The sequence below is a fragment of the Sciurus vulgaris genome, assembly GCF_902686455.1.
Source record: "Sciurus vulgaris genome assembly, chromosome: 11".
Classification (NCBI taxonomy): domain Eukaryota; kingdom Metazoa; phylum Chordata; class Mammalia; order Rodentia; family Sciuridae; genus Sciurus; species Sciurus vulgaris.
In genome coordinates this window covers 122101813-122129194 of record NC_136472.1, presented here as the reverse complement: position 1 = coordinate 122129194, position 27382 = coordinate 122101813, and the positions used below count along the sequence as shown (strand labels likewise).

Sequence of the window (27382 nt, the reverse complement as noted above, 5' to 3'; positions counted from 1 at the left end):
CAGCAAGGATCCCCAGAAACCACTCTCCCCTGCTTCCTAGTCACCTCTAGAGAACTTACACTCCCTTCTCCCCTCTCCAGAACACCTGGTCAGAACTGACATGGACAAATTGACCCTTGTTGGCAATTCAGAAACAAAGAAATTTCTGGACATCAGTAGAGGACCGTTTACTCCTAAATTTCTATTATGAGCCAGATAGGGTTAAAAGAGCTGGGTTCAAGAGAAGTAGAAAGGGCTCAGGTGGAGGAGTGATGTGCATGTTGGTGTGGGGCTGGGAATGGGTCTCTACAAGAGAAATGAAGACTGGGGGTGGGGAAAATAAGGCTTCCTGCATCAACCTGTCGCCTGGGAACAGAGAAGATGGTGAGTCCCTCTGGAGGCTATCTAGAGACAGTTAAGACTTGCCAATGAACCAGCTGTACATACCCCACTCTCCTCAGTAAACGCAGAGGAGGAGGGAAGTGGAGGGATAACTGACCTTCTAGGTGGTGCTGGAAAACACCAGACTGCTCTCTCTGAGCACCAGTCGCTCAGGGTGAAGCAGTGGGAATGCTGGGGAAGGGGCTGACTGATCTTTAGGTTATCAGGTAACCCAGGGCCACCTCTCACCTGGGGTTCACCAAGCCCCAGGAGGTGAGTCTGTCTAAGCACCCACAGCCCCATCACACCACATAGCCGGAAGGCACAGGTGGCCCTTCTCAAGCCAACCCTGCCTGTCCCAGTAGCACACACTCATACTCAGGCCCTCCTTAGTGATAACCTGTACACACTTCTCATTGCACACTGGTCCCTACTAACACACAGAAACACAGTGCCCCCCATTCCTCCCCTCCCCCTGCTTGCTCCGCCCCACCACATACAGCTTCTGGGGCCTGCTGGGCCTCAGCCAGGGCGCTCACTTCCTCCATTCCTTGGTAGTGTACTCGCACAGGTTCCTTCAACTTCAGCTCTGGCGCCTACTGTTTGTTTGTCAGGTTGCAGGTCCCTGGAGCTATCAGCCAGGGAGCCTGGAGCCTCAGGAAGAGCAGGGAATGGCTACAGCAGCCCTCTGGGGACCTCTGAAAGTTGGGTAAAGGGAAGCCCTGGGCTCACTGTCCTATGTCTGGCTAAACCCAGCTCCCAAGAACCGAGTCTGGCTCATGCTGAGGTACCAAGGAGGTGGGCTACACGGGGAGGGCCTACAGGAGAGCAAATGAGAGGAAGACACACAGCAGAAGGCTAGGGTTGTGGCTCAGTGGTAGAGCGCTCGCCCAGCACGTTTGAGGTACTGGGTTCAATCCTCAGCACATAAAACTACATAAATAAAATAAAGTTACTATGTCCATCTACAACTAAAACAAAACAAAACAAAACACAGCAAGGGCCCTGGACAGGCACCCCAGCCACGCTGCTGAGCCCTGTGGGTGTGTCCCCAGCAGGGCTGAGGGGTCCTAGGGCAGCCTATGACAGCAGAGGCTGATACCTATTGGAGGGCTCTCCCTGCCCCAGCACCCATAGTACACACTTACCATCCTTCAGGTCTTCCCAGTTTCTGCATCTGTGCCTAATCTGTGTGAGAGGGTCTGTCCTACCAGCCCTCAGACTTCCCAAATCCAGAAAACTTCTGGGCCCTCCCCAGTTGACCCTCCCACCAGCTGAGCCCTTAGGCTGCAGTAATTTCAGAATCATCTCAGCATTCAGACCTGGGGTAGGTAAAGGGAGGGCAAGACTCGGGCTAAACAGAGCCTAAGGACTGGAGTCTAGGCCTGTTCAGTAGGACTAGGCTATGACCCACTCCTACCTCTCCACAGAGAAGCAGGCCCACAGTCCTACAAGATAGCCTATAGGCAAAGACCCCCAAATCAAATGCTTGAAGTGCCAAGGGCCACGCAGAGCACCAGAACCCACTATGAGGCCCCAAACCCATGCTCCTCCTTCTGGCCCTTTAGAACTATCTTTGTGCTTAAGTTGGAAGAACATGGCCTAACCATCCACTAGGTTATGGGGGCAAGGACTGCAACCTCCTCCAATGCAAATCCAGAGGCTCTTCCCAGGGACTTCTGTTACCAGAAAAAGACTCAGAGAACCTTAGGCACAGAGAAGCAGCAGACTCTTGAGATAACCCAGGAGAGTGAGTCCCCACAAGGGCCCTGGCTCCCTCTGAGGACAGAAGAGGCCAGAATCCCACCAACCTGACTTCTCTGTGTCCTCTTGCCTAGGAGGGGCTGAAGGGATCAGGCTCCAGGACATGGTACCCACCCCCACTCCAGGACACACCCAAACCTGGCCAGCTCACCTGGCCTCTTATGAGCTGTTAGTCCAGCTGTTCCAGAAAGAGAACATTTTCTTTCCACTCTATTTGGACAGCCGCAGGGATAATGATGGTGAGAAAAGAATGGTGGAGCACTGGGGGCAGGGGATGTGAAGAGCAGGACCACAGGGCCTCTGAGGATAGGCAAGGCCCCAAGCTGGGGGCTGCTGGGTGGCTGAGGGAGATGGGAAAGGCCTTCAGGCCAGCGTGGCAGAACACAGGGAAGGGCAGCATTGGTCTGCCTCCTGAATGATGGGAAAAGCAGTAGGGGTGAGGGGTGGGAGGGTGGTTCTGGAAACAAGGCTGGCCTGGGAGGAGGGAACAAAAGCCCAAGGGCTAGGGAGGAAAAGGATTCCCTGCTTTATGGAATCTGTTCAGTTAAAGGGTGGAGCCCAGGACTAGGCTCTCAGGCCCAGCCTACAACCCTACCTGATCTTTCTCCCAGATTCCCTGCTTTATGGAATCTGTTCAGTTAAAGGGTGGAGCCCAGGACTAGGCTCTCAGGCCCAGCCTACAACCCTACCTGACCTTTCTCCCGGACAGGTCCCACAGCCTCCTCCTTAGCTAGTCCAGGATCCGTGGGGCCCCAGGAGAGGACGACAGCATTAACTGGCAAAGGTCTGGGGACCTAGAGTCCTACTCCAGCGGGCAGGAAGTGAACTGTGAGGTCAAGACATATCTCCCCTCTCCTCCCATTTCCTCTTCCTCAATGGTCTCTCACCCTCTTCCCTCTCTTCCTGGTCCCTATCCCCTTCCAGCCATCCCACTCTAGTGTCTCCTGGTCTCCATCTCCACCTCCTACTGCTGCCTCCCCCGCCCCACCCCCAGTTATGTAAGGGGCCTGAGAACACACAGAGGAGCTTTGTTGTCAAACCAAATCCATACGGAGCCGGAATCAGCCAACGCAGCTGTTCCCCATTCCCTCCGCCTTGGCAGGGTTGAGACTCCGGGCAGGAAGCCCCTACACGCCTCCATTTGGGGAGACAGGGGACAAACACGGGCCCCAGGGCCCCCAGACAGCTGAATGGGTGGCCAGGAATCAGTCACCAATGTGTGGGACCACAGCAGGGGACCAGCTGGCCCCCTAAGGCAGAACAAAGCCACAGTGCAAAGCCAGAGTCACAAAGACCACAGGGACACAAGCTCTGGGCCAGGGGCAGGCAACACGGTGCCAGGCCCCAGGGGAGGGTATGAATCAGTGCAAGTGCACCCCATGTTCTGCCCACACACTGATGTAAGCCCACATACCCTCTCCCACATATAACGCGTGTACACACTTGTCTGCACACTTACAAGGTACATACGTACACACGAGTACATGCATCAGCCCAAGCACAACAGGTGCGCTCACCTGGCAGGAGTCTGAATAGAAACCTCCTCTCTGCTCTGGCCAGCTCCCTCCATCCTAGCACGTAGCTCTGCGGGAAAGCTCTGGGGAGAGGAAGGTGAAGGAAGTCAGAGGCCAGGAAAGCTGCATCTGACAGCCCTTTTGCGAAGACCCTCTGGCTGCAGAAGAAGATACTGCCTACATGCCCAAGATGTCCAAGGATATGGATAGGGCCCAGGAAGCAGTAATGGAGATCACAGAATTGCATAGTCTTAGCAGGTACTGCCCTTTCCCCACCCAAATGCTAAAAGAGTCAATTTTGGAGGGCTGGGGATATGGCTCAGTTGGTAGAGTGCTTGCCTAGCATGCACAAGGCCCTGAGTTCAATCCCCAGCACCACCAAAAAAAAAAAAAAAAAAAGTCATTTTTGCCCTAAAATTCCAGACCTGCTAACATCTGGGGCTCTCTTTGGACTCCCAGTCTCTCCTGAGTACCCAAGCCTTGTATTTCAGTGAACCCAACCATCTCCCATGAGGACAACCCAAATGCTGAGGTCTAGGGATTCAGGAAGCAGAGGGATAAAGGGAAGGAGAGAGAGAAGAGGTAGAAAGCAAGACAGAGGGACAGATGAGAAGGGGAGGAATGCTGCGGGTGTGCTTAGTGCTGAAGCACTTGCTTGGCATGCACATGACCTTGGGTTCAATTCCCCGTACTGGAAAAAAAAAAAAAAAAAGTGAGCAGGTGAGGTCTGTCTAGAAGGGAAGAAAAGGAAGGAAGGCAGAAAAGGACAGAAAAAGAGGAGGAGAGAAACAGTGGAGACAAGAAGGAAAAGAGGCAGAAAGTCTGGAGAGAAAGGTCCATGCTGCCTCTGCCCCCGACTCCATCATCATACCCTCTGCTCCCAGCCCTTTGGATCTGACCCTTTCAGTTAGACACAGCCAGGCCAGGTCAGTGGAGAGGGCATTTCTAGACCAGATGCCTTAGCCCACCATGTCTGAGGGGTCCACTATGCCCCAGGGGGTTTCAGCCTCGACAATCTCAGAACTTCATGGTCTGGAGAAGAGACAGGCTGAATGAAAAGGCATGAGGGGGAGAGCAGGTAAAGAGCACCAGGGTCACTCCTGAGATATAGCTCAACTGGGCAGTGTCCCCCCTCCTCCCTGCCTGGGGAGAGAGATACTGTGACCTTGAACAATTAAGTGTCTTTTCTGAGCTTTCACTCTGTCATCTGCAAAAGAAATATTTATGGAGCAGTTACTGAGAGCTAATGCGGTACCAGGTGCTGGGGATACAATGGTGAAGGAGACAAGTGACCATAAGCCCAGCTCTGAGGTCTTTCCCAGGTAGAAAAATGTTTATCTCATTTGTGTACGACAATCTCAAGCAGTGGATCAGACACCATTATCTGTACCCCAATGAACAGACATGCTGATTGAGAACGAATCAAATCCAAGACCTGCCTGAGATAACATAGCTTCGGAAAGCATACTAGGCCACCTGTCGTGCTCCATGGGGTGGCGGGGGGGGGGGGGGGGGAGCGCGTGGAGGATAAGTAGGCACTCTTCAGTCTCTGCATTCCACTCTGGAATAAAAGCCAGCATTTACAGAGTACTAGGTTCCAGGCACTGAATGTTATCTGAAATGGTATCTCTTAAGAAGTGTTAATTTCTTGGAGACGTAAACAAAGGTAACAAAGACAGGCTGTGAACTCTGCTCAAAGTTAAGCAAGTAACCGGCTCAGAGTCTACAATCTGCCTCTCAAAATTCAAAGCTCCTGGCTCCACATCACACCCAGAAGCCCTACCCCAGGACCTTTGGTTCAGCTTCTGAGGCACTGAAATCTACTCAGGACTCCCCAGGTTCAAGATTCCCTCCATGTGACAGGAGAGGGAAATTCAGGGGGATTCAGGGAAGCTTCACAAAACAGGGGCTTGAGTTGATGCTGAAGGACACTGGTCATTTAGAAAGGTCATTATCAAAGATACCCAAACCGTGCAAGCCTTGGGGGCGGGGGAGTGCTGGTGTGAGTAAAGGCAAGGAGGTAAAAATACATGTGGCACGCTACAGGATACAAGAACACACTGGAGCCAAGTGGGGGTTTTCAAAAAAAAAAAAAAAGTCTTTCAAGCCAAGAAACCCCCTGTCCCCATTTCAAAAGAAATTTTAAATGGAAACTCAGTTTGCAGGAGTGAAAGTGGAGTTGGTCAGGCTGAAGCAAAAAGGGTGAATCCCTTACTCCAAAAAGGCCACCCGAGTGAGGCTGCACTCCCGGGGTGTCTTTCTTGGGCTCCACATAAGGAGAAGACTGACATAAAGACAGGAGGTGACAGGACCAGTCTGTGTAGGGACCTGAAGGTTACTGAAGAGGGGTGACAGGCACAGAAAAGTGAGCAGCCAGACCTGGGGTGGGAAGAACGTCCTCCTCAGGACCCAGCCCGGCCAAGGCTCCTGCCTGCCTTCTGGTGTCTGATCAGGTCCCCCAAGGCGGCAGCACACGCTAGGGTCAGGCCTTTTTCTGATAAACAACTCACCTGGCAAAGGGGAAGCTATTTTTAATTTGCCCTCAGAAAGGGAGGAGGCAGGGCTGGGAGTGCATAAAGACAATAGTAGAAAACCTGAGCTGTTTTTCATTCATCCATCAAACAAGCATTTATTGAGCACTTATTATTGCTAGTCATCATTCCAGTCATTAAGTATAGAGCAACAAATAAGATAGATAAGTTTCTAGAGTTTACATTTAAAAACTCATTTTTTTTTTTTTTTTTTTTTGGTACTAGAGATTGAACCCAGGGGTGCTTTAGCACTGAGCTATGTCCCCAGCCCTTCCCACCCCTGTCCTTTTTATTTTTCATTTTGAGGCAGGATCTGTCTAAGTTGCTGAGGCTGGCCTCAAACTTGCAATCCTGCTACCTCAGCCTACTTGCTGAGATTATAGTGCATGCCACCAAGCCCAGCAAAGCTTACATCAAAATCCTAAAATACCTTCAAAGTGTTCAAACCCATTCTACACTACAAACATGCTCCAGCCAATGCCGGAATCTTCTCTCTTCTGTCCCTATCAAGGTCACAGATCTATCCTCAAAGACCTCTCGTAACCGGGAACTTGACTCCTCCACAGGCAAAAGCTTGCCCCTGAAATGTACAGGTGGCCCTCCTGACAACCCTGCTGGCCTCTCTCCCTTCTCAGCCTCTTCAGAATCTTAGGCAAGTGAGTTGGTGGAATATTAATGCACTATTAGGATGTACAGATTTTGTATTCAGGCAAAATGTGAGGCTGTATCTGTCTGTTCTGTTAGAATCAATGAAACAAGTAGCTCCATTCTCATATATCCAGAGCTTCCAGGATTCCCTGGGCTCTGCCACCAACAGTCCCCAGAGACTCCCATCAGTGGGAACCTAGGGTGTGCCCCTAGTGGTCTCTATTTCTCTCCTGACAGGCACCCCTCCATTGAAGGTGAGCAACCTCAAAAGAACAGGGAGGGCTATAGCTGCTGAGTCAGTCTGCAAAGTACAAGAGGAGGTCTCAATGGATGGAGAGTGGGGTCTTTGGAGAACCTTTCTGACCTTGAGCCAGCCCTCGGGAAGGGGTGTACAGCAAAAAACGCTCCTACCTGGCAGGAAACTAGGGGTGTCAAATACTGGGAGAAGCCACCTTGGCCGGTTTGGTTCCCCATGCCCAGACCCCAATAGGGCGCCCCCCCCTTTCCCCACATGTCGCTGTGGTTGCCGGATGAGGCCTTGCAGCCATGTGGGCGGCCGAGGAGCCGCATTTCCAAAGGAATAGGAGCCGGCAGGCGGGCCAGATGGAAGCAATTACCGGCGGGAAAGCGGGCGTGGTGGGGGCTGGGAGGGGCCAGCAGGGAGAGGGATGGAAGGAGAACCCTGGTCTGTCCAACTGAGAAGTCTGACAAGCCCAACTCAGGGGCTCAGGGGACTGGGCTCCGATGGGTAGGGCAATGATGTAGGCTCAGAGCAGCACACAGAAGGCTGGGTTTGTGTCCTGCCTTTGTCACTAACACACTGTGGCCTTGAGAAAACCCCTTTTTATACCTCTGAGTCCAGGACCTCTTCCCACCCCACCCCCCATCACAAATCCAACAGGTAAGAAAAGCTCCAGTTCAGGGGCACAGTTGAGAACTGGGCTGAAAAGTGCAGAGTTTGGAAACAGGCCTGAAACTGAGTCCCAGCTCAGCTGCTTATGAGCTCTGATCTTGGCCAAGTAGTTTAATCTTTCCCAGCCTCTGTTTCTTCACTTATAAATGGGCTCAAGAATAGAGATTTTTGAGGCTGGGGTTATGGTTCAGTGGTAGAACACTTGCCTAGCATGTGGGTTCAAACCCCAGCGCTGAAAAAAAAAAAAAAAAAATAGGGTTGGGGGGTTTGGGTGAGGTGGTGAGGTTTATATTAAGTGATGTGAATAAGAGCCTAGCACTTTTTTTTTTTTTAATAGATCAGGCCAGGCCTTTAATAAGTGCTTGGTTGATAAATGATAATTCCTTTTGTGATTTGCTAAGTCCCTTTTCATTATGACTTTTTACTATGCTGCAATGGGCTGATGACACAGGGTAGACCGTGGGCACAGTAGCATTGCTGCAGCAATAGGAGCTTGCACCCTGAACAAGGGGTTGGGACCAATGCAGAAATAACTGCATGCTGATCTGGCACTCCCTGAAGTGCTTCCTGGACTCTTCTAGCTGACTTCCCCCAAACAGGAAAGCAAGATCCTGGAGTCCCCAGCGCAGGCCTAAATGAAGCTGCAAGTGGAAGATGGGGCTATCCTACCACTCCACTCATGGGCTTCTGCAGCCCAGCCTTCCTCACACTCAGGGCACACGTTGAAAACTGAGGGCCTAGCCAACCTACACATCACCACAGTCTTGAAGAGCCGCACCCTCCTCCCTGCTGGGCCAAAAGCAGAACCCGGGGTTCAGAGTGTAGACAATCTACATCATCTCTCTGCATGACAGCATCTGGGGGTGGGGTGGTAGAGATGGGGATGGGGTCTGGCCCTGGCTAGGTCTCCTGGCCTTAGATGAGAAACCAACCAAGACTTAACGAAGAATCAAACCTCTAGACACCCACTCTCCTCATCCAGAAAAGCAACAACCCTTTGATGGAGTTTAGCATCTGGCTGGGACCACAGTGTTATTTGCTGCTTCTCCCACTTGAGGCTACATGGGACCATCTCCTCCACCTGCATTGTATCACGTGAGCCCGGGTGCACGCGTGCACACATGCGCACACACATACACACGCACACGCCCCAGGAGTGTGGTAGGGGTTGGGGAGATTCTGAGGCCAGGAATGGCCAGGAGCGTGCTTAGAATCTATACAGAAGCACTGAGCACCTCTGGGAAGGGGTGAAAAAGGAGAGAAATATAATAATGACTACAATCACCCAAAGTCCCCGCCCCTAGCCATTTCCTCATGGAAACCAAAAGCTTCCAGTTAGGATCCTAGGTCTTGAGAAGAAAGGTAGATCCTGAGGGCCAGGGAACAAGAACCAGGAGCTACACCAGCATCAGCTTGTTGCAGAGAACTATCTAAAACATGCCAGGTGTAAATAAGCAGTCAGGGGAGGGGAGCAGGTGCTGTGAACTCAGGAGTTCCCACTCTTTACCACCTGTTCTGCCTTCCTGTGTCCAAGGTCCATCTCCAGGGACAGTGAGCTCTGCCTTGATAGCACTCTGTAGGCTTGGCCTTCAGACCCTAGTGGAAGTCCAGGCTTCCCACACAACCCTTGCCTTACCTTCCATCCTTTCCCCGTGTCCCCTCCCATTCCTTCACCTTCCTTCTCTGTAAGCCCAGAGACTAGAACCCCGTAGATATCTTACGACTGTCCCATATTAGTCTGAGGTACAGTGATCCCTTCCCTACAATGAATGGTGCAAAACTTGAGACCCTCTGAAAGGAGTTTCCAACTCCACTGGGCAACTGTGGGTGAGGGGCAGTGTCTAAGAAGAAGAGACTCAGAGACCTGGGGTGGTCCCCAAGGCAAGGGCAGATGACAGGCCAGGGCAGCATAACTGCAGGGAGGCCATAGCTCAAGATGGTGCACAGACAAGGAGCTGGCCTCTGATCCTCCTTGTGAAAGGGAGGCCCTTTCCAGGATTTCCTGCAATTTCAGAAAAGAGTAGATTCTTGGTTCTACCCAGAAAATGAAATCCTAAGAGTCTAAAATGGCTGGGAGACTAGAGGGGCCAAGACAGTTTCTGAGGAGTGGGGAGTGAGTCACTGCTTCAGGGAAGGGAGAGAGGGAAGGAAGGAGCGGGAAAGCGGGCCAGAAGGTTCCATGGACTTCCTTGGCCCTTCACTCTCAAGGAAGGGGAGCCCTTCTGTGTTTGAGGAGCAACCCATTCCCAAGCCAAAGATGCCCTCTCAGCACAAAGTCCAAGCAGGTGACTCCGAATTTACTTTTTTTTTTTTTCCAATGCTGGGAATAGAACCCAGAGCACTTGTGCTAGGCAAGTGCTCTTACCACTGAGCTACACTTATGGTCCCTAATTTACTTTCATAATTTATTCCATTTACATCACCCTCCTAACCTACGCTGCTATTTTGGAAGCTGGCCCCAAATTGTGTTCTCCCTCAACTTCTTGGTGGAGCCCAGGGTCCACTGAGCAGCCTCTGATCTCCCACCCAGACCAATCGAGATAGAGCATGAGGAGCACTCTGAGAGTGGAGGCAGGAACAGAGCAGGAAACAGGTAGAGGAAGCAGGGCCACCTCAGCTTGGGCAGAGGGTATCCCCAGACCAGCACCTAACAAAACAAAACAACTCCATAGTCAATTCCCAGGCCCCAAGTAGTCAGCACCTCCCAGGTACCCTCTAGAATTTTATGGCAGTTTTAGAGAGTAAGTGTAGGAGAAATAGTCCTAGTAGCAAACACTTATAGTTCTTCCTCCCTGCAAGTACTTTTCAAGTACTTAATACTGATCAACTCATTTAAAACCTTGTGGACATATGCCAGGACCAGAGGAGGCAGGTGGGAGGGTGGGGTCTGTAGGACTGGTCCTACATAGTAGCATGGGTTTGTGTCTCTTGTGACAACTCAGCCCATACCAGGTCCTTTTCTGAGGTTCCACAAAGAACAAGTCTGCCTGAATGGGGCTTCCACACCATGCTTCCCACCGGTGGTGGAAAGCACAGGCTTTCTTGGGGGTGGGGAAAGCATGGGGTCAGACAGGGCATAGCTGGGCACCAAACACTGCCTACACCTCCAGCATTCTGGCAGCAGCCCCCAAGCCAGGCCCTGTGAACCCAGTATGGGGAACAGAAGAAGCTGCAATAGAACAGGCCACACACAGCCCCAGGCAAGCCTCCTCCAGGACTGGGAATGGAGGGGGCAGTGCTGGCAGACATGTTGGCAACTCTGGGCTGGCCACAGTTGCCTGCCAGCAGGGGTCCCAGGGAGTAACCCAAAGTAGATAGCTGAGCCAGGGTCTCTGCCTCACCTCCTCCCCTGGAGCTCTAGCCCACCCTCCCTCAAAGCCATTCCTTTCCACTGACCACCACCCAGTCAGCTTCGAAGCACGGTGGTCTAGGTCTGTCCACAGATCGCCCACAATGTGGTCCTGGTGCTCTGGGCACCGACAGTATCCGGCTGGTAACCCCACCTTTGGGCTCTGCTCAGCAACCTTGCAAATCCTGCACACAGACACCGCCAAGCTTGTCACCTCCAGCAAAGCCAGTCCACATGTCCCAGACTTGATGGGGACAGCTGTGGGAGAAATCATTCATCGCTCTAAGAATGCTGGAGGTGAGGGATGCCTCTTCAGCCCAGGCACAGGGGTGGGGGGTAGAAACTTTCCGGAGAAGAGGGCTGTCCTGTTTGATCACTCCGAGGAAGCGAGGAGAATCGGGCTTCCCGCGAAAATGTGGTCCAGGGAAAGGGACCCCGGGAAGCAGCTCCCCAGGGCTGTGGCCGCCCCACCCCAACCCCGAGCCGCGCTGCGCCCACGTGCGGGGCCCGACCATCTCCCGGAGCCGGGGCGTTGGACTGGGACCAGGCGGCCCCGGCCCCCTCGGCTCTCCCCGCCCTCAGCCGTGGGCCCCCGAGTGCCGGCCGCCGCGTACTCACCCAGGCGGGTGGAGCGGGGCGGGGCAGGACAGTTCCGCGCACAGCACCGATCCGCTAGGCGCACCGACTGGCGGCGCAGCGCTGGCGTAGCGGCTCCGCTCCGCTCGGTCCCTGTCCCGGGCGCGGGGCCGGCCTGGGAGCAGGCAAGTCCGCCTGCAGGGGAGGCGGGGGCCGGGGCCCGGGCCCGGGCGGGGGGCGGGGAAGGGGCCGGACACGCTTGCGCACACTGCCGGGGAGCCGACTCCGGAGCAGCGGGGAGGAGGAGGAAGGGCGGGGTGGAGGAGGAGGAAGGGCGGGGGCGATGCCGCGCGCGGGCGGGGCGGACGCGGGCGGCCGGCTTGGGATAGCTGGAAGGCTTTGAGGCCGGAGAGACGCAGGCAAGGGTGCCGGGGTGCGGTAGGCGCGGAGCAGTGGAAGAGCAGACCGATGGGGTGAGGGCAGAGCCAGGGTAGGCGCTGCCTGTGAGTGGCTCCAAGGATGGGTCTGCCCAGCGCAGCCTTCTCACACCCTTCCTGGAACAATGAGATCGGAGGGTTCTCTGCTCTCCCACGCGGTGAACTGCGTCCTTCCCTCATTAGAGAAACCGAGGCGCAGGGAAGGCAGGACCGCGTTCTGGGAGCCCTGCCTTCTTATCCGCCATGCACTGAAGGCAGACAGGTGCCCGGGACCACTTTGTGGGCTGTCCCCTACCCCAGTCTGGACCTGTCACCCCAAACTGCTCCCTCTGCACCCCTCCGCTTGCAGACCCTATCTTGGCCTAACAAAGATTCTCAGTTCCAGTTTTACTTAAAGCTCAGACATCCTGTCTCCAGGGGGAAATTCCAATAAACCCCTGACCCTGGTTCCTTGGGCCCTGACATTTCTGGAGTAAATCTGGGAACCACGCAGACTGAAGGAGAACAGTGCAGAAATCACCACGCAGGACCATTCCTCTTATGGTTGCTTTGACCGGATAGCATGATATTTCTCGAGCCCCTAGTGTAAAACCTTTGGGTTTGGAGGCACCAGTAGTGCCAAGTAGAAAAAAAGCACCAGAATAGCTTCTCTTCTGCCCTAAAGATGAGTCAGACTCAGCCCCTGTCCCCTGAAGTTTACCATCCAGCCACAGAGAGAAGGCTTGCATTGGGCTCTCTTAAAGAATAAGGCAGGATGCCAGGCCGTGGCGCACACCTGTAATCCCAGGGGCTCTGGAGGCTGAGGCAGAAGGATGGCGAGTTCAAAGCCGGCTTCAGCAAAAGCGAGGTGCTAAGCAACTCAGTGAGACCCTGTCTCTAAATAAAATACAAAATAGGGCTGGGGCTGGGGCTCAGTGGCTAAGTGCCCCTGAGTTCAATCCCGTCCTCGCCAACCAAAAAAAAAAAAAAAGAATAAGGAGGCAGGACAGCCTGGCGCCATGGGTCTCTAATCCCAGCGACTCAAGAGACTGGGACAGGAGGATCACAAGTTCTAAGTCAGCCTCAGAAATTTAGAGAGGCCCTAAGCTGAGACCCTGTCTCAAGATAAAAAAATAAAAAGGACTGGGAATGTAGCTCAGTGATAAAGTACTCCTGGGTTCAATCCCCAGTACCACCCCTCCCCCCAAAAAACCCAAAAAACAAATAAGGCAGGACAGGATGTGACTAAGTGCAAAATGTAACTGACAGTTAGTACGAGGCGTTTAGAGAAGTGGCAGCTCAATATATGAACCCTGTACAGCTAAGCTGGAGGGTTCACATACTGAGAACCCCTAAAGCAAGCTCTATTCTGCAAGAATAAAGTGAAGCAAGTTCATCTTTAAGTTCTTCCACAGGTAGTGACTGTTCCATCCTGAATCATACTTTGCATGAGCAGAAGCTGTTTGGCATTTCACTCATGCCTAATTCAGTTTTATTTGAGTGTGCCTTTAGCTTTGTCAGTCATTCAACTGATATTTATTGCATATCATGTTCGGATCTGGAACAAGACTGGATAGAGAGAACACAATGACTAAATCTCTTCCTTGGGCAGGTCAGGAGGAAGAAGGAAGAATCCTGTTTTACAGAAAGAAAACTGACCCAGAGAGAAAAGACAACTGTCCTAAGTTATGAGATGTGTCTGGCAGAACTTATCCAAATATCAGCCTGCCCTTCAAAGTTGGCAAAGTCTTTGATGAATTAGATTTAAACAGTTTGCATTTCTTGCTAAGAACCATATCAATTCACTCTGCCAGGAAATCAAACTAGTCAGCGTTTTACTCCTGGAGACATGAGTTCCAACCCTGCCTTTGCCACTAACTAACTGTAGTTTTCTTACTAGAAAATACATAAATAAATAATGAAATAACTGAGCTTATTCAAAAGGCTGTTGTTGTATTAAATGAGGCAATGGAGGTGAATTTGTCCTGAAAACATAATATGCTATATATAACTGCTATAATATGCAGGTGAAATACCTATTTTAATATAAAAGGTTCTTCACCCCAGTGTATCCCAGGTCTGGTTGCTGGGATAGGAGCTTACTGTATTCTGATCACCCTCCCCATACCCTCCAGTGTTCTTATCATTACCTCTCCCCTCCAGTTCTTAAGGGCATAGCCATTAGCTTTCTGCCTAAAAGTTGTATCTGTGAAGCAGGAGGAAAGTGATTCTGGTGCTTTCTGATCCCAGGCACTATGTTCTGGAGCCCCTCCCAACTCCACTGCACTCCTTTGGTCTGTCTACAGGACATTACAAGTGCTTACCAAGAGCCAATGTGATGGGGTAAGCAGGGCTTGTCTCATGGGAACTGTTGTTCCTCTTGGAGATCAGCTGTGGCAAGGGTGAGCCAAGACAAATGGAGAACAACATGAGTCCCAGTTCACTTCTGAGCAGTGCCACTTTTGTTCCCACTTCTTCTACCTTCCTTTTACCTCTTCTGAGTTTCTCCTATGGTGAATGTGGTAGGGCACTTCTCTGCTAGGGCAACCAGAGGTGTCTCCAGAGCAGAGGGAGGAGACCGAGGAGAAAGGCATGGGAGGGGCACAGGTGCATCTAGACTTAGGAAGGCCTGGTCTTGCAACAACTCCCTGGAAGACAGTGGGTGTGGGCAACAGGCAAGGAGACGCTTGACAAATGTGCCTCCCAGGCTTCTGGCTGCTGTCCCTCTCCTGTGCCACGTTAACATCCTGCCCACCAGGAGGAGGGAACAGCAAGATGCCGTTTGAACGAGAAGTGAGCTCAATCCGGCATCTCAGACACTTTTAAAAATAGTAACTCCAGGATGGTATTTCAGCTCCTATTTTATCAGATTTATTGCTGGACCATAGAGCTGAGTTGTTCCCAGGCTTCTCAATAGCAGGGAATGTCACTGGTCGCAGAGTTAGACACCTGCCAGTAGGCAAAGGCTAAAATGCATTCCGGGACCTTTAGGCTGGAGGAGATCCCAAGAAGTCATTCATGCAGCCTCTGCCTCAGTTTAGGCCACAATCAGTTAACCACAGAAAGTTTATGGCTTGCTCTTTCCTTTAAAACCTCTAGACTAGACACAGTGGAGCACACCTGTAATCCCAGGGACTCTGGGGGCAGAGGCAGGAGATCACAAATTCCAGGCCAACCTCAACAATTTAGCAAGATCTTCAGCAACTTAGAGACCCTGTCTCAAAATCAAATAAAGTAAAATAAAATCAATCAATAAATAGGACAGGGCATATAGCTCAGTAGTAAAGAACCCCTCAGGCTCAATCCTCAGTATAAAAACCAAACCAAACCAGATCTCTGGGTTGCGTCATCATCTAGGATTTCATGGGCCTTCTAATCACAAAATTATTTTTAATATTATCTTAGATGAATTGGTCTGCTATAACAAAAGCTGTAGACTAGGTGACTTATAAACAGAAATTTATTTCTTACAATTCTGGAGGCTGGAAAGTCCAAATTCAAGGTGCTGGATTTGGTGCCCGATTGCCTGCTTCCTGTTTTATGGACTTCTTACTGTCACCTCACATGATTAAAAAGAGCAGGGGATTTCTTGGGGTCTCTTTTATTTTTTTGGTACCAGGGATTGAACTCAGGAGTATTTAACCCCTGAGCCATATCCCCAGTCCTTTTTATTTTTTAATTTGAGGCAATGTCTCACAAAGTTGCTGAGGCTGGCCTCGAATTTAATGATTCTCCTGCCTTAGCCTCCTCAATCGCTGGGATTATAGGTGTGTAATCCCACACCTGGCTTTGGGGTCTCTTCTATAAGGCAGTAAGTCCATTCCTAATGTGTCTGCTGTCATGACTTAATTATCTCCAAAAAGTTCCATCTTTTAATACCGTCACCTTGTGATGCAAATTTTAGGGGGACACATTCAGGCTATAGCAAGTATCTAGTCAAAATATCTCTGATTACATCCTTTTTGGTTACTCACAGCAGAAAAATATCACTCATACTTACTGAGTGGTAGTACTGTTCCCCTAAATCCTCTTCTTTAATCCTCTGAAACACCTCTCTGATAGGGTAGGCTCTATTATCATACCTATTTTATGAGGAGTTATGTAACTTGCCCAAGATCATACTTGGTTATGGTGCAGAGTCTATGCTTGAGCCATGGGACCACTCTGCTTTCCAAGAAGAAGAGAAACAGAATGTTATAAAATTCCCCCTTAGCTTTGGCTGTCTTGTCTTTTTTTTTTTTTTTTGTCTCCCAGTGCTAAGGACTGAATCCAGGGCATGCTAGGCAAGTGCTCCACCACAATCCATCATTTCTTCAATATGATTCTGAAGGAAAACTGGCTAGTGTTCTTGCTGTGTGTGTGCCCCATGCTGAGCTTAGCTCTGAGTTCTACTCATAAGAGCCATGGTTTCACTGACTTGTGAACCTTTGCTTGTGCTTGTCATTGTCTGATGATAATCAAATTTTAGTTGAGTGCACAAAAAGAAGAATATTACATAATCTCACTTATAAGTGGAATATGAAAACGTCAAACTCACAGAAACAATGGTGGTTAGCAGGGCCTACAGGGAGTGGACTGGAGAGATGGTCAAAGGATACAAACTTTCAGTTAGATAAGAGGCATAAATTTGGGAGATCTATTGTGCAACATGGTGACTATTTTAATAACAACATATTGTATAATTAAAAAGGTTCAGAGAATTGCTCACCATAAAAAAATGATACCTAATGTGAGGTAAAGCATGTGTTAGCTTGCTTTAGCAATACCACAGTGTAAACAAAGGTATACAAAGTGTATACAAAGTTACATCAGGTTATACACCACAAATACATTTTTGTCAATTAAAATAGATAAATTAGTTAAGAAATTACAGATGAAGTTCCTCTTTGGTTTAGGCTCCCATAGACTTCCCTACCTCTTCAAGACAGTCATTACTTTTGTCATTATTTATAATGAATACCTATGTTCCATATGAAATTATAAGCTCCCTAGGAACCCTACCTGAGTCCAAATTCTTGCAAAATAATAATAATAATAATAATGATAAATAAATAAAAATTTTTAAAAAGCTGGATGCCAAAACCTGTTTATTATATTAAACTGCAATTGAAACACTTTAAGCCAGTTCAGTTCCTGCTAACAGTGTTTACTTGGTAACTTCAAGTTGATATGGATTTCAGAGTCCAATATAATTCCATTAACAATTATAATGGAATAAGCTTCGGGTTGTTGACATTTATTTTGTAAGTAAGGATACTTAGAAAACAACTCCCACTAATTATTACCATCTTCTTATTTTAAAAAGGACATTTTAACATTAAATATGCATTTCTGGAATAAAAAGAATCCTTTCTGGGCAGGAAGTTAGTAGACCTACATAAATAAAATAGATATACAGTCACTTCTCCCCTGGATAATCCTCATGAATATTATGGGTTCCACATCTGTGAATTCAACCAACCTCAGATTGAAAAATATTGGAGAAAGGGCTGGTGATTAGCTCAGTGGTAGAGTGTGTGCCTAGCCTGCATGAGGTCATTGGACTTGATCCCAGCACTGCATAAATAAGTAAATAAAATATATACATAAAAATGTATCTGTACTGAACATGTTTTCCTTGACACTATCCCTAAACAATACAGTATAACAACTATTTACATTGTACTAGATATTATTAGTAATCCAGAGGTATACAATTTTGGGGGGGTGGGGCTGGGGATTGAACTCAGGGCACTCGACCACTAAGCCACATTCCCAGCCCTATTTTGTATTTTATTTAGAGACAGGGTCTCACTGAGTTGCCTAGCACCTCGCTTTTGCTGAGGCTGGCTTTGAACTCACCATCCTCCTGCCTCAGCCTCCTGAGCTGCTAGGTTTACAGGTGTGTGCCACCATGTCCAGTGGTAAAAATATTTTATATGCAAGTACTACACCATTTTATATAAGATACTTGAGCATCTGAGGGTTTTGGCATCTTGGGAGTGGGGCCAGTCCTGGAACCAAACTCACCTAGATAACAAGGGAAGCCTGTATTCAAATGTTTTGGATAAGAAAGTATTATGAAAGAAACATTTTCAAATACTACTTTATAATTGTTTTGTGATTTGTTTCTCAATTTGGGGATTTTTATCCAACAGGGACATGAAAAGTGAAGCTTGGATATGTTCTTTTTCTCAGTTTCATGTTGAAAAATGGCAATTTTGCTCTCTCAGGAAACTCTGGGGCAAATGGACAAAAGCCAAGAAACAATAGCAGTCATGCCTGCAACTGCTTCTTTCCCTCTTTCTCAAACCAAGCCAAGAACAAAGTAGGCCATGTGTTGGGAGCTTAAAGCCACTTGTAGAACTGTCCAGGTTTTATCTGGGAAGGGTGACATCTGCCTTTGCTCTGGCAGAGGGACATAGCACCCACATGAAGACATTCTCTCCAGCTCAGAGGACAACTGCATCACACTGCCAGAGGGCCTGGTGTTTGCTATTTGGTCAAGGTAAAGCTGAGGACAATGTATTTGCTGGGGAAGCTCTCACAGAGGAGGCAGGCTATTGCACTCTCTGAAGTAATAGCAGGAGAAAAGCGTGAGGCAGAGAGGAGTGGCTGTCACCGCATTCCCTGGTCCAGGAACCAGGAGGCCTAGATTCAGAGCCCAGTTCCTTTCTTCCACTCACCACGTGTTCATTGAACACTTACTATGGACAAGGAACTGTCCTAGATCCTGGATAAATGGTGAACAAAGGACCGGAAGTCTCTGCTTCCTGGAGCTAACATACACCCCATAACATCGCACAAAGCATCTTGAGCCTATTTCTTTATCTGTAAAAGGAAACAAGGAGAGTTCCATGAAATAAATGTAAAGCATTATAATGTTGATAAATTTTAAATTCTGCTTTGCTGAGCCAGATAGTATCCTAAGTACTAGGGAGACAGAGATAACTGAAACAAGTTCTACCTTCAGGCCAGTGGAGAAGGCAGACAAACCAATAGTTACAAGTAGGAATAAGAAGAGGTGATGCACATGAAGCTACCTGGACAAGTCATGCAGGAGAGTTTGAGGGGAAGGGCTACACTAAAAAGATATATGAGTGCTTTGGGGGTCTTGACAGTACTCTGCACAACAGTCAACTCTCTGCACCTCCAGTACCAGGCCAGATGACAGGTAGGAACCTCAATGGGAAGAGGCATGGCGGGTGATGGGACTGAAAGGTGCTGTGTTCCGAGGAGAGTCCTAGTTCTGCAGAGGCAGCTGCAGAGTGCTGGCTGGCTGAGGGAGAGCCCTTCACCAGGACTCCTGAAAAGGCTCATCCTCTTCAGAATAAGAAAAATAAGTGCTGAGGTCCTGAGAGGAGACCCCTCTGTGCTGCTGGGAAGATAATTGAGGCTGAGGGAAGCGGAGGGGACACTATCCCAGAAAGGCTCCTCCTTGCAGTATGAACCAAAAGGCAGGCAGGACTGGCCAATCTGCAGGAAAGCCAGCCAGGGTGTGAGCTTCTATCTGCCTGGATCTGTGGCCTGGGAAGGCATTTCTGGCTTTTCCAGACCTGACTCCCTACCCTTTCTGCTCTGACCCCTTACCTTGGTTTGTCCTGCAAGAGGTATGGCTCATCCCTCATCACAGGTGGGTTTTTGTTGTTTTGTTTTTTAACCAGGAATTGGACCCAGGGACACTCACCATATCCTCAGCCCTATTCTTTATATTTTATTTGGAGATGGGGTCTCGCTAAGTTGCTTAGGACCTTGCTAAGTTGATGAGGCTGGCTTTGAACTTGCAATCCTCCTGTTGAAGCCTCCTGAGTTGCTGGAATTACAGGTGTGCACCACTGAACCTGGCTCCTCTTCCATTTTATGCCTCCAGCCATCAAATTCCTACCAGGCACCAGCCATGGGGCAGACACATGAGATGATAGCATGGAACATAAAGGTCAGCCCAAGCTGGGGGCCTGGACTCACAAGCAGCACAGTTGGGGTGGGTAGTGGGGAGCACGTGATGTGGCAAGAGTGTGTGTTCTGGAGGGAGGCCTCACTTGGCACCTTTGCAGTACAGAAGTTGGCAACAGTGTTTGCTTGTCAGGACCATCTGATTTCAGAGGGAAGGGCGGTCAGTTTTTTCTCTTGTGCCTGGAGGGGGAGCAACTGAGACCTGGGGAGCAGCCCTTCCAGCTGGAAACCAGTCTGGGAGAAGCCCTCAGGCCAGGTTCCCACCCTCAAAAGCCCAGTAGTGACCTGTGGTCCTGCCCTCAAGAGTTCGTGCTTTAGGTCCAGGAAACTGTTGGTCAGATGCAGAGTGGCCATGAGTGGCAGCTGAGAAACCCACCTGCCTTGATCACTACCTGAAAGAGTTCCTCACCACCTAATTCTGGGACTCTTGAAGAGCTAAAGAGAAGGCTGGGTCAGGGGGCCACTCACTCCCAGGCGTCATCACCAGGGTCCGAGTCCTGCTCTCCACAGCAGGCGGTGTGGGTCTGGAGCAGGTGCAGCACTTGGGCCACCTGCTGAGGCCTCACCTACAAGTTAAAGAGCTGGGCTCTGAATCCAGGCCTCCTGGGTCCCAAACCAGGAGATGCAGAGTGACAGCCACCCCTCTGCCCAATGTTTTCCTTTGCTGTCACGTTAGCCTCAGTTCTACCCTGACCAAAGAACAAATGCCAGTCCCTCTAGCAATGTGACGCAATTGTCCTCTGTGCTGGAGAGTGACCTCGTGTGCATGTTGTGTTCCTGCTCTGCTGGGGCAGAGGCAGGTGTCACCCTTTCTAGATAATGCCCCGATGGCTTCATGGCTGGTCATCATTCTCTGATTAGTCAAGGTCCCTTCCTGGCCTCCAGATTCTAATGAACCTATAGCACTGACCACACCCTGAACCAGAGCCCCTTTGGAGCTTTTGTACTCAACCGCAACCATATCATTTTGCCCTTGCTGATAACACTGTTTTGCACTCGCTTTTCTGGCTGCTCCATGTGAGTGTTTTGTCTTCCTGCCTAGATAATAAACTCAAGGCCAGGAACTCGCTGACCAAATTACAGAGGCAAAGGCAGGCTTTTGGGGCTTGCATCATCTGATTTTCATTAAAATCCTCCCTCTTCCAGGCATCAATCCCCCATCCTCCTAAACAAGTTTATCTACAGGGTTGAGGCACATGCAGGGTGTGACACCAGTGCTGGGGAAGGAAGGAGGAAGTGGCATCTAAAGCCTCTATTGACTATTTCCGGACAGGTTTTGAACTTGGTATTTTGGGGAACTTCCCCAAAGGACAGTTGGGAGGGGTGGCAGAATAGGAAGGAGAGCAAGCATGTGTGGTGAGCACGGGAACCTGGAGCAAGCTTTCAGCACCCTGCCAAGGTACCGTCACTCTCCAGCTGCAGCCACAACCTTGACTTTCCAAACGTCTGGGGACCTTCCCGCCTGCTCTGTCCAACTGTTGTTCTTCTCCGTCTGCCTCCCAAGACCATGCTATCAGCCTTCACAGATGAGCCTAGTACTTTATTCACATACAAGGAATAAGCCAGTACAAAATAAATGTTTAAAAAAAACCCCGTGGAGATAAAAACATAGCCTCCACACTGCCTCAAATCACAAACAAATGTGCCCTCTCCTGGTGCACTCAGGGCTGCTGGGCTTCTTGCAGGAGCTTGAGTAGGGGGTCATCAGCCCTAAGGGTGAAAGTGAGCGTGCGCTGCTGGTAGTGTGTGGGGTCACACTCCAGGTTCTCGATCACCTCGGCCAGCAGGTGAGCCCGCTCCACACTGGAGCCAGGCGCCTCAAAGCCCAGGGCAGTGAAGTGCACGTGCAGGTGGTAGTAGGAGGGCAGGTAGTGCAGGTACACACGGAGATGTTCTCCCTTCACCTGGTAGCGCTGCAGGATGGCTTCCTGATGAGAAAGGGGGAGGCAAGAAAGGGTCATTACACTGCCCCCCAGTCAGTGCCAGGTCCCCCAACCCAACCCCTCCTCCTGTTTCACCCTGGGCTAGCCTGGGATAGCTTACAAAAACCTTCCAAATGACTCTCTGCTTGCTTCAGACGCCTCTGCCTTCCAGTACAGGAAATCAATAAATGCAGGTGGCAGCAGCAACACAGCTGAGACATTCATTCTCTCAACAGAAGGGGACCTGCTCTCAATCAGCCTTCCCCAACCCAACCCTGATAAAACACTACTTCGTTTGGGAATCTAGGAAGTCCCAGTGTCTATAAGTATAGGGCCCAGATTCCCGAGACTGTGGGGAATGTCCCTTCCCCTGGATAACTTGCAAGCCCTTGATAAACCATGAGGTAGGTGGGAGGAAGCCTTACTCTCTTGGAAAAAGGCTTAGAAACAACAGAGATGGGGCTGTGCTAAGAATCTGGTGAAAGGTAAAGGGTGCGGGAGAGGGCATGGGAAGGGCTACCCACAGACAGACAGAGCGCAGCAGCTGGGCTCCTTGTGTAAGAGGAAAGCATTTACTTTGGCCTAGGCTCCTTCTGCCCACTCCACCTTGCTCAGAGGGAAGTCATTTTCTACCTACCCTGACCTTCCCTGTCTCCTTCAGGAGCCCCCAAGGCTTGGAATTAGGATAAGATACTCATCTCCCTCATGGGCAGATCTCTGAGGAGGTCAAAGGAGAAGAGAAAGCCTCAGGTCTAGTGCTCAAAATATACCCAGGGATTGCTGCAGCAAGGTAAGACCAGGCCCAAAGCACCCTAAAGGCTTCCTGGGAGAAGCAGGGCTGGTTTGTTGGAGTGAGACTGAAGGGCAGGGAGGGGTGGGTCAAATGTTTCATCAAGAGAAAGACATCATTCTGTGCCACGGATGGTATCCAGAGGTTACTTCCTGATAAAAATGAGTTGCTCCAAAAACATAAAGGCAAGTCAGAGGAGGGTGGTATGGGCAGAGAGGTGTTGGAGAACAGGTCAGAGCACAATGACATAGGGAAGTAGGGTCTGGGCAAGGTCCTGGCACTGGCTAGAAAGTGGCAGAGCTCTCTTTGGGCTGGGTATTCTTGTAGCTGTCAGCTCCTGGTGTGACAGGTATATATCTTCACATATTTCAGAGGCAAAAAAAGGGCTGAAGCCTGGCTTCACAGAATGGTGTATTTAGAAGGGATCCCAACCAGACATTGAGGACCACAGAGGTGAAATGAACTGTCCCAGGCCCCTCAGCTAGTTAGGGCCAAAATGTCAGGCCACAACCACAACCCAAGATCCCAGTCATTCTTCTCCCATCTTCCCCTGCCCCCAGGGCTCCTTTTAGTGCTCTTAAAATTTCATGCAATTAGACAAATGTTCCAGGTAGAACATATCCCAGAATATCAGGCGCTACAGAAGCCAGCCTGCCCTCAGCCTAGACGAGGTATGTGTCTATGCACAAGTCACAGTCATGTGCCCAAAAGCCCAAGAAACCTGTCTGGCACAAGGTGGTTATCAGGCATGAGGCAGGTGATCCTGGGGTAGGATGGAGGTTAGAGGGGCATACCAGATGGAGCCTACTGAAAAAAAGCAGGGAGCACTGGTCTGGAGGTGAGGAAAGGTAGCTGAAAAGTAGAGTTAGAGGGTTGGCCAGGATCAGGGTACAAAGGGCCTTGTGAACCAACTTAATGAGCCTGAACACGGTTCAAGACTGGCATCCAGAGAGAAGCCATTTCCACGACAGACTCTGGAAAGAGTGAGGAAAGAGGCCCAGGGAACACACTGGAATCTGCACTTGACAATGGACTTCAATGTGGTTTGGTGAAGCAACTCACCTGCCCTTCACGAAGGATGTTCCTGAGCAGCGGCAGGTGCTCTTGAGTAAGGTCCCGAAGTGATTTGATGCCCCGGCGATGGCAGATGGCAATCAGGTACAGGTCATCAAGCTGCACAGACCGAGGGGAAAATGGGAACAATGCTGGGCCTCTCACGGACAGTGCAGGGAGGCTGCCAGTCCTGATACTCCCACCCTCAGGGCCCACAGCAACCCCATGGCCATTCCATGAGATCCCATGGCAGGACTGATCCCCAGGCACGCTTCGTGTCATGTGCCCAGGGCTGGTAGGATTATCTAAGGAACAGGATTTCTGTGTGTTCTTCCTTCTAACGAACATCCTGCACCAGTACTACCCATTCTTCAGAGCTGATGGGGAGGGTGGAGGATATGGGGAGGCTCAAGGAAGAGCCAAGAAGGATTCTTTTCCTCTAGGAGTTTACAGTCTAATCCATTTACTTAAGTCACTCTCTCTACTGTAAGACAAAGTGTAACAGATTTTTGAGCGGGTTGGGGGTTGAATCCAGGGCCTTGTATGTGCCACTCTACCACTCTACCACTGAGCTATACCCTCAAGACATAAAGTGATCAAAACACAGAAAGAAGAAAGAAAGGCCCCTAATAGCTGAGGAGATCCAGGAAGACCTTCTGGAAGAAAAGGTAAGGGATCTGGGTCTTGAAAAAGTGGTAGGAGGTGGGCATAGTGGCACATGCCTATAACTCCAGCAACTCAGAGGCTGAGACAGGAAGATCACAAGTTCAAGGCCAGCCTAAGCAGCTCAGTGAGACCCTGTTTCAAAGTAAAAATAGGGCTGGGGATATAGCACTAGGGTGTTAGCTCATAAGCATGAAGCCCTGGGCGTGGGTTTAATGAAAGACAGAGGTAGGATTTGGAGAAAAGACATTTTGGGAGAGGGAAAAGTGAAAATGGAGGCTCAGAAGTTGGGGGGCAGGCAGGCCAACTTGTCTGGAATTGAAGGCACGTGAAGGGATGTGTGGGGGTAGTGAAGGAGGAAAGGGGAGCCTGGGGCCAGCTCAGCAACAAGCACTACCACAGCAGTTAGCCCATTTCTCTCTTCCCCTATCTCAACAGTTCAGGGGTGGCCCTTCCTGCTGTCTTTCCTGAAAACGGCGCCTGTCTGAAAACCTGGAGGTCACAACAGAGCAAAGAACCAGAGTCAACAAGATCTTGTGCCAGAGAGCAAATGAACTCTTCCTCTTGTACGGAAATCCCTCCCACACCCTCCCGCTCCCCTAAACCCTGCCATGCCTGGTTATCACACTCATGTGCCAGACAGGTCAGCACTCCCAGGGTCAAGGTGCAGGGAGAATTCAGCAGTGCCCAGTCCTGCAGGCTGACCTGCTGGATTCCTCATGGAGATGATGTGGGGACCATGAATCACACAGTCAAATCCTCAGGGACCCAACTGCCTGATGTCCAATCATGAAATAGTCTCTTCTCGTCATGCACATTCTTTCTGGCTGGAGTTATAAGAATCTGGGTTCTCTCAGCTAGACCCTGCTACAGCTGAACCCACCAGGGCCTCAGTTTCTTCCTTACTGTGGCCTGTACCCAGGAAACCTACTCTCTCACTAGGGAGGAGTCCAAGGAGAAACCAGGAAACAACTACTTGACTTGGGCCAGGGGGCGGGGGGCGGGTGTGTGTGTGTGCACCTGTGAATGTGTGCACATTTTCAGCTGTACCACGTGTCACTGTCACAGGATACCTAAATAATAGTAGCTTTTGTTTTAGATGATGTCTATTGACAAACCCAAACATGACATTAAATCACATCTCTCTGCTCCACTGGCATGAAATGAGGCATGGGACCAGGTGTTGGGTGTCAGCTCACAGGCTGGGTGAGGGAACAAAAACAAACCTCTGCTATCAGACATGACTCCAAAATTTCTGCAGGCAGTCAAAGGGCTTCCTGGCCCATAGGAATGATCTGAAAAAAGCTAGGCAAGGGGCAGGTTAGGGCCTGAGATTGGCAGAAGGTAGCCCACTGACCACTCTGTGGAAACAGACATACTGTCAGTCTCTTTTTATAAAGCAGGACAGTGAAATCAAAGCAATGATTTTCTGACAAGGGGCAAGACAGAGAATGACTAGAACATCAGAGAGCCATCTCTTGACCTCTGGAGTGACTTAAAGGAAGTTCCCTGGTCTGGGAACTTTGGACTAAAGAACAAACTATGTGAATTGAAAAATGCATGTGTGTGTATATATACAAAATATGTCTGTATTATGTGTGTGTGTGTGTATTATACAAAAATTACCCCTGGAAGGAGATACAAAGAAATAGCAACAATAGACAATAGTTGTTTCTGGGGAAGGGAAATGGAGGAAGGCAGGTTGAGGGAACTTAACCTCACTGCACATACTCTATACTATGTGCAATTTTACCGTGGGCACGTATTAACTAACAAAATGAATAAATTAGAAAAAGTGGGTGATCTCTTAAGAGAACTGAGGAAGGAATATTATAAGCTCTGGGAGGCATAACCTCTAGCAACATTAGGCAATTGATACACATTTACTGAAGGGATGGAAGGAAGAATAAATGGGTAAATACAGAGGTTTCGGTGTGAGGACAATAAAGATATAATCCCAGGGGCTGGGGGTTATGCTCAATGGTAGAGCACATGTGTGATGTACAGGTGTGAGGGGGTTCAGTAGGAAAGGAACAGAAAGGGAAAGGGAAAGGAATGAAAGGATAGGAAGAAGGAAGGGAGATATACTTCCAGGAGAAGCTGTGGGAGACTCAAGGGTGCCAGGAAGGCTCCTCAAAACAAATGCTGGAGCACCTCCCCCTCAGTCAGGCCCTGGCCCCAGGATGAGGAATAGAAGCCTGTCTCCTTGCTGGGAATGTTGCCAACTTCTAAGGGAGCAAACAAGTTCGGAGGTGTCACAGCTGGGTGCAGAGGTACAAGCCCATAATCCCAGCAACTCCAGAGGCTGAGACAGGAGGATTGTAAATTCAAAATCAGCCTCAGCAACTTGGTGAGGCTCTAAGCAATTCAGTGAGATCCTGTCTCAAAATAAAAAATTAAAAATAAAAAGGACTGGGGATGTGGCTCAGTGGTTAAGTGCCCCTGGGTTCAATCCCTGGAACCAAAAGAAAAAAAAAGTCCAGTGATGTCATCACAAGTCATGAATCTAAGGTTGAATCTGAGGCACTAAAATATGGCACCATTAGAAAAAAAAAAAAAAAAAAAAAAAAGCAAGAATTAGGCAAGGTTAAGAAGGATCATATTAGCATTAATACCATGGAAGGTATGGCATTTAAACTGGCTCCTTCAGTAACCCCACAAGGGCAGGCAGCTCCAGTCATGTGGCTGAGGGCCCAGTGCAATTCCCAAAGCCTTTCCTGTCTTAAAAGGACAGAGAGGGCAGTACTACTGGCAGGTGAGGCAGATACCTGCCAGTCCTGGATCAGATGGCCGATGACTTTCCCATCTGTGTTGTGGACTCAAATATATTCAGGACTTCTGAAACGGAGATGTACAAGTTCATCTTTATTGTCTTTTTGTGGCTGCAATGCACCTGCAGTCACAAGCTCTTTAGTCTTCAAGAATTTTGTGAGGCCAAAGTTTCTCCTCCC

The 27382-nt window shown here is 49.7% G+C and overlaps 2 protein-coding genes across 8 annotated transcripts in view; both read right to left on the bottom strand.

The window, feature by feature from the left end:
• ST3GAL4 (ST3 beta-galactoside alpha-2,3-sialyltransferase 4) overlaps nt 1–11838 on the bottom strand; it is a 47831-nt gene extending 35993 nt beyond the window's left edge. For 2 of the 7 annotated variants that reach the window (XM_079105305.1, XM_079105308.1), the window contains exons 1-2: nt 11698–11758; nt 3642–3721 (exon numbers count right to left, since the gene is read on the bottom strand). Coding sequence is in view for 3 of the 7 variants with exons in the window: in XM_079105301.1 (XP_078961427.1) it covers nt 3642–3694 (53 nt within the window). In the remaining 4 variants the exon portion in view is untranslated. Of the gene's footprint in view, nt 1–860; nt 1170–1508; nt 1532–3641; nt 3722–11233; nt 11325–11697 lie in introns of those variants that run through there. The other 5 variants (XM_079105301.1, XM_079105306.1, XM_079105309.1 and 2 more) reach the window with 5 other exon arrangements.
• Nucleotides 11839–21522: 9684 nt separating this feature from the next.
• DCPS (decapping enzyme, scavenger) overlaps nt 21523–27382 on the bottom strand; it is a 39151-nt gene continuing 33291 nt past the window's right edge. Inside the window, exons 5-6 of the mRNA XM_079105315.1 lie at nt 23778–23888; nt 21523–21931 (exon numbers count right to left, since the gene is read on the bottom strand). Coding sequence (XP_078961441.1) covers nt 21665–21931; nt 23778–23888 — 378 coding nt within the window. The 3' untranslated portion in view covers nt 21523–21664. The remainder of the gene's footprint in view (nt 21932–23777; nt 23889–27382) is intronic.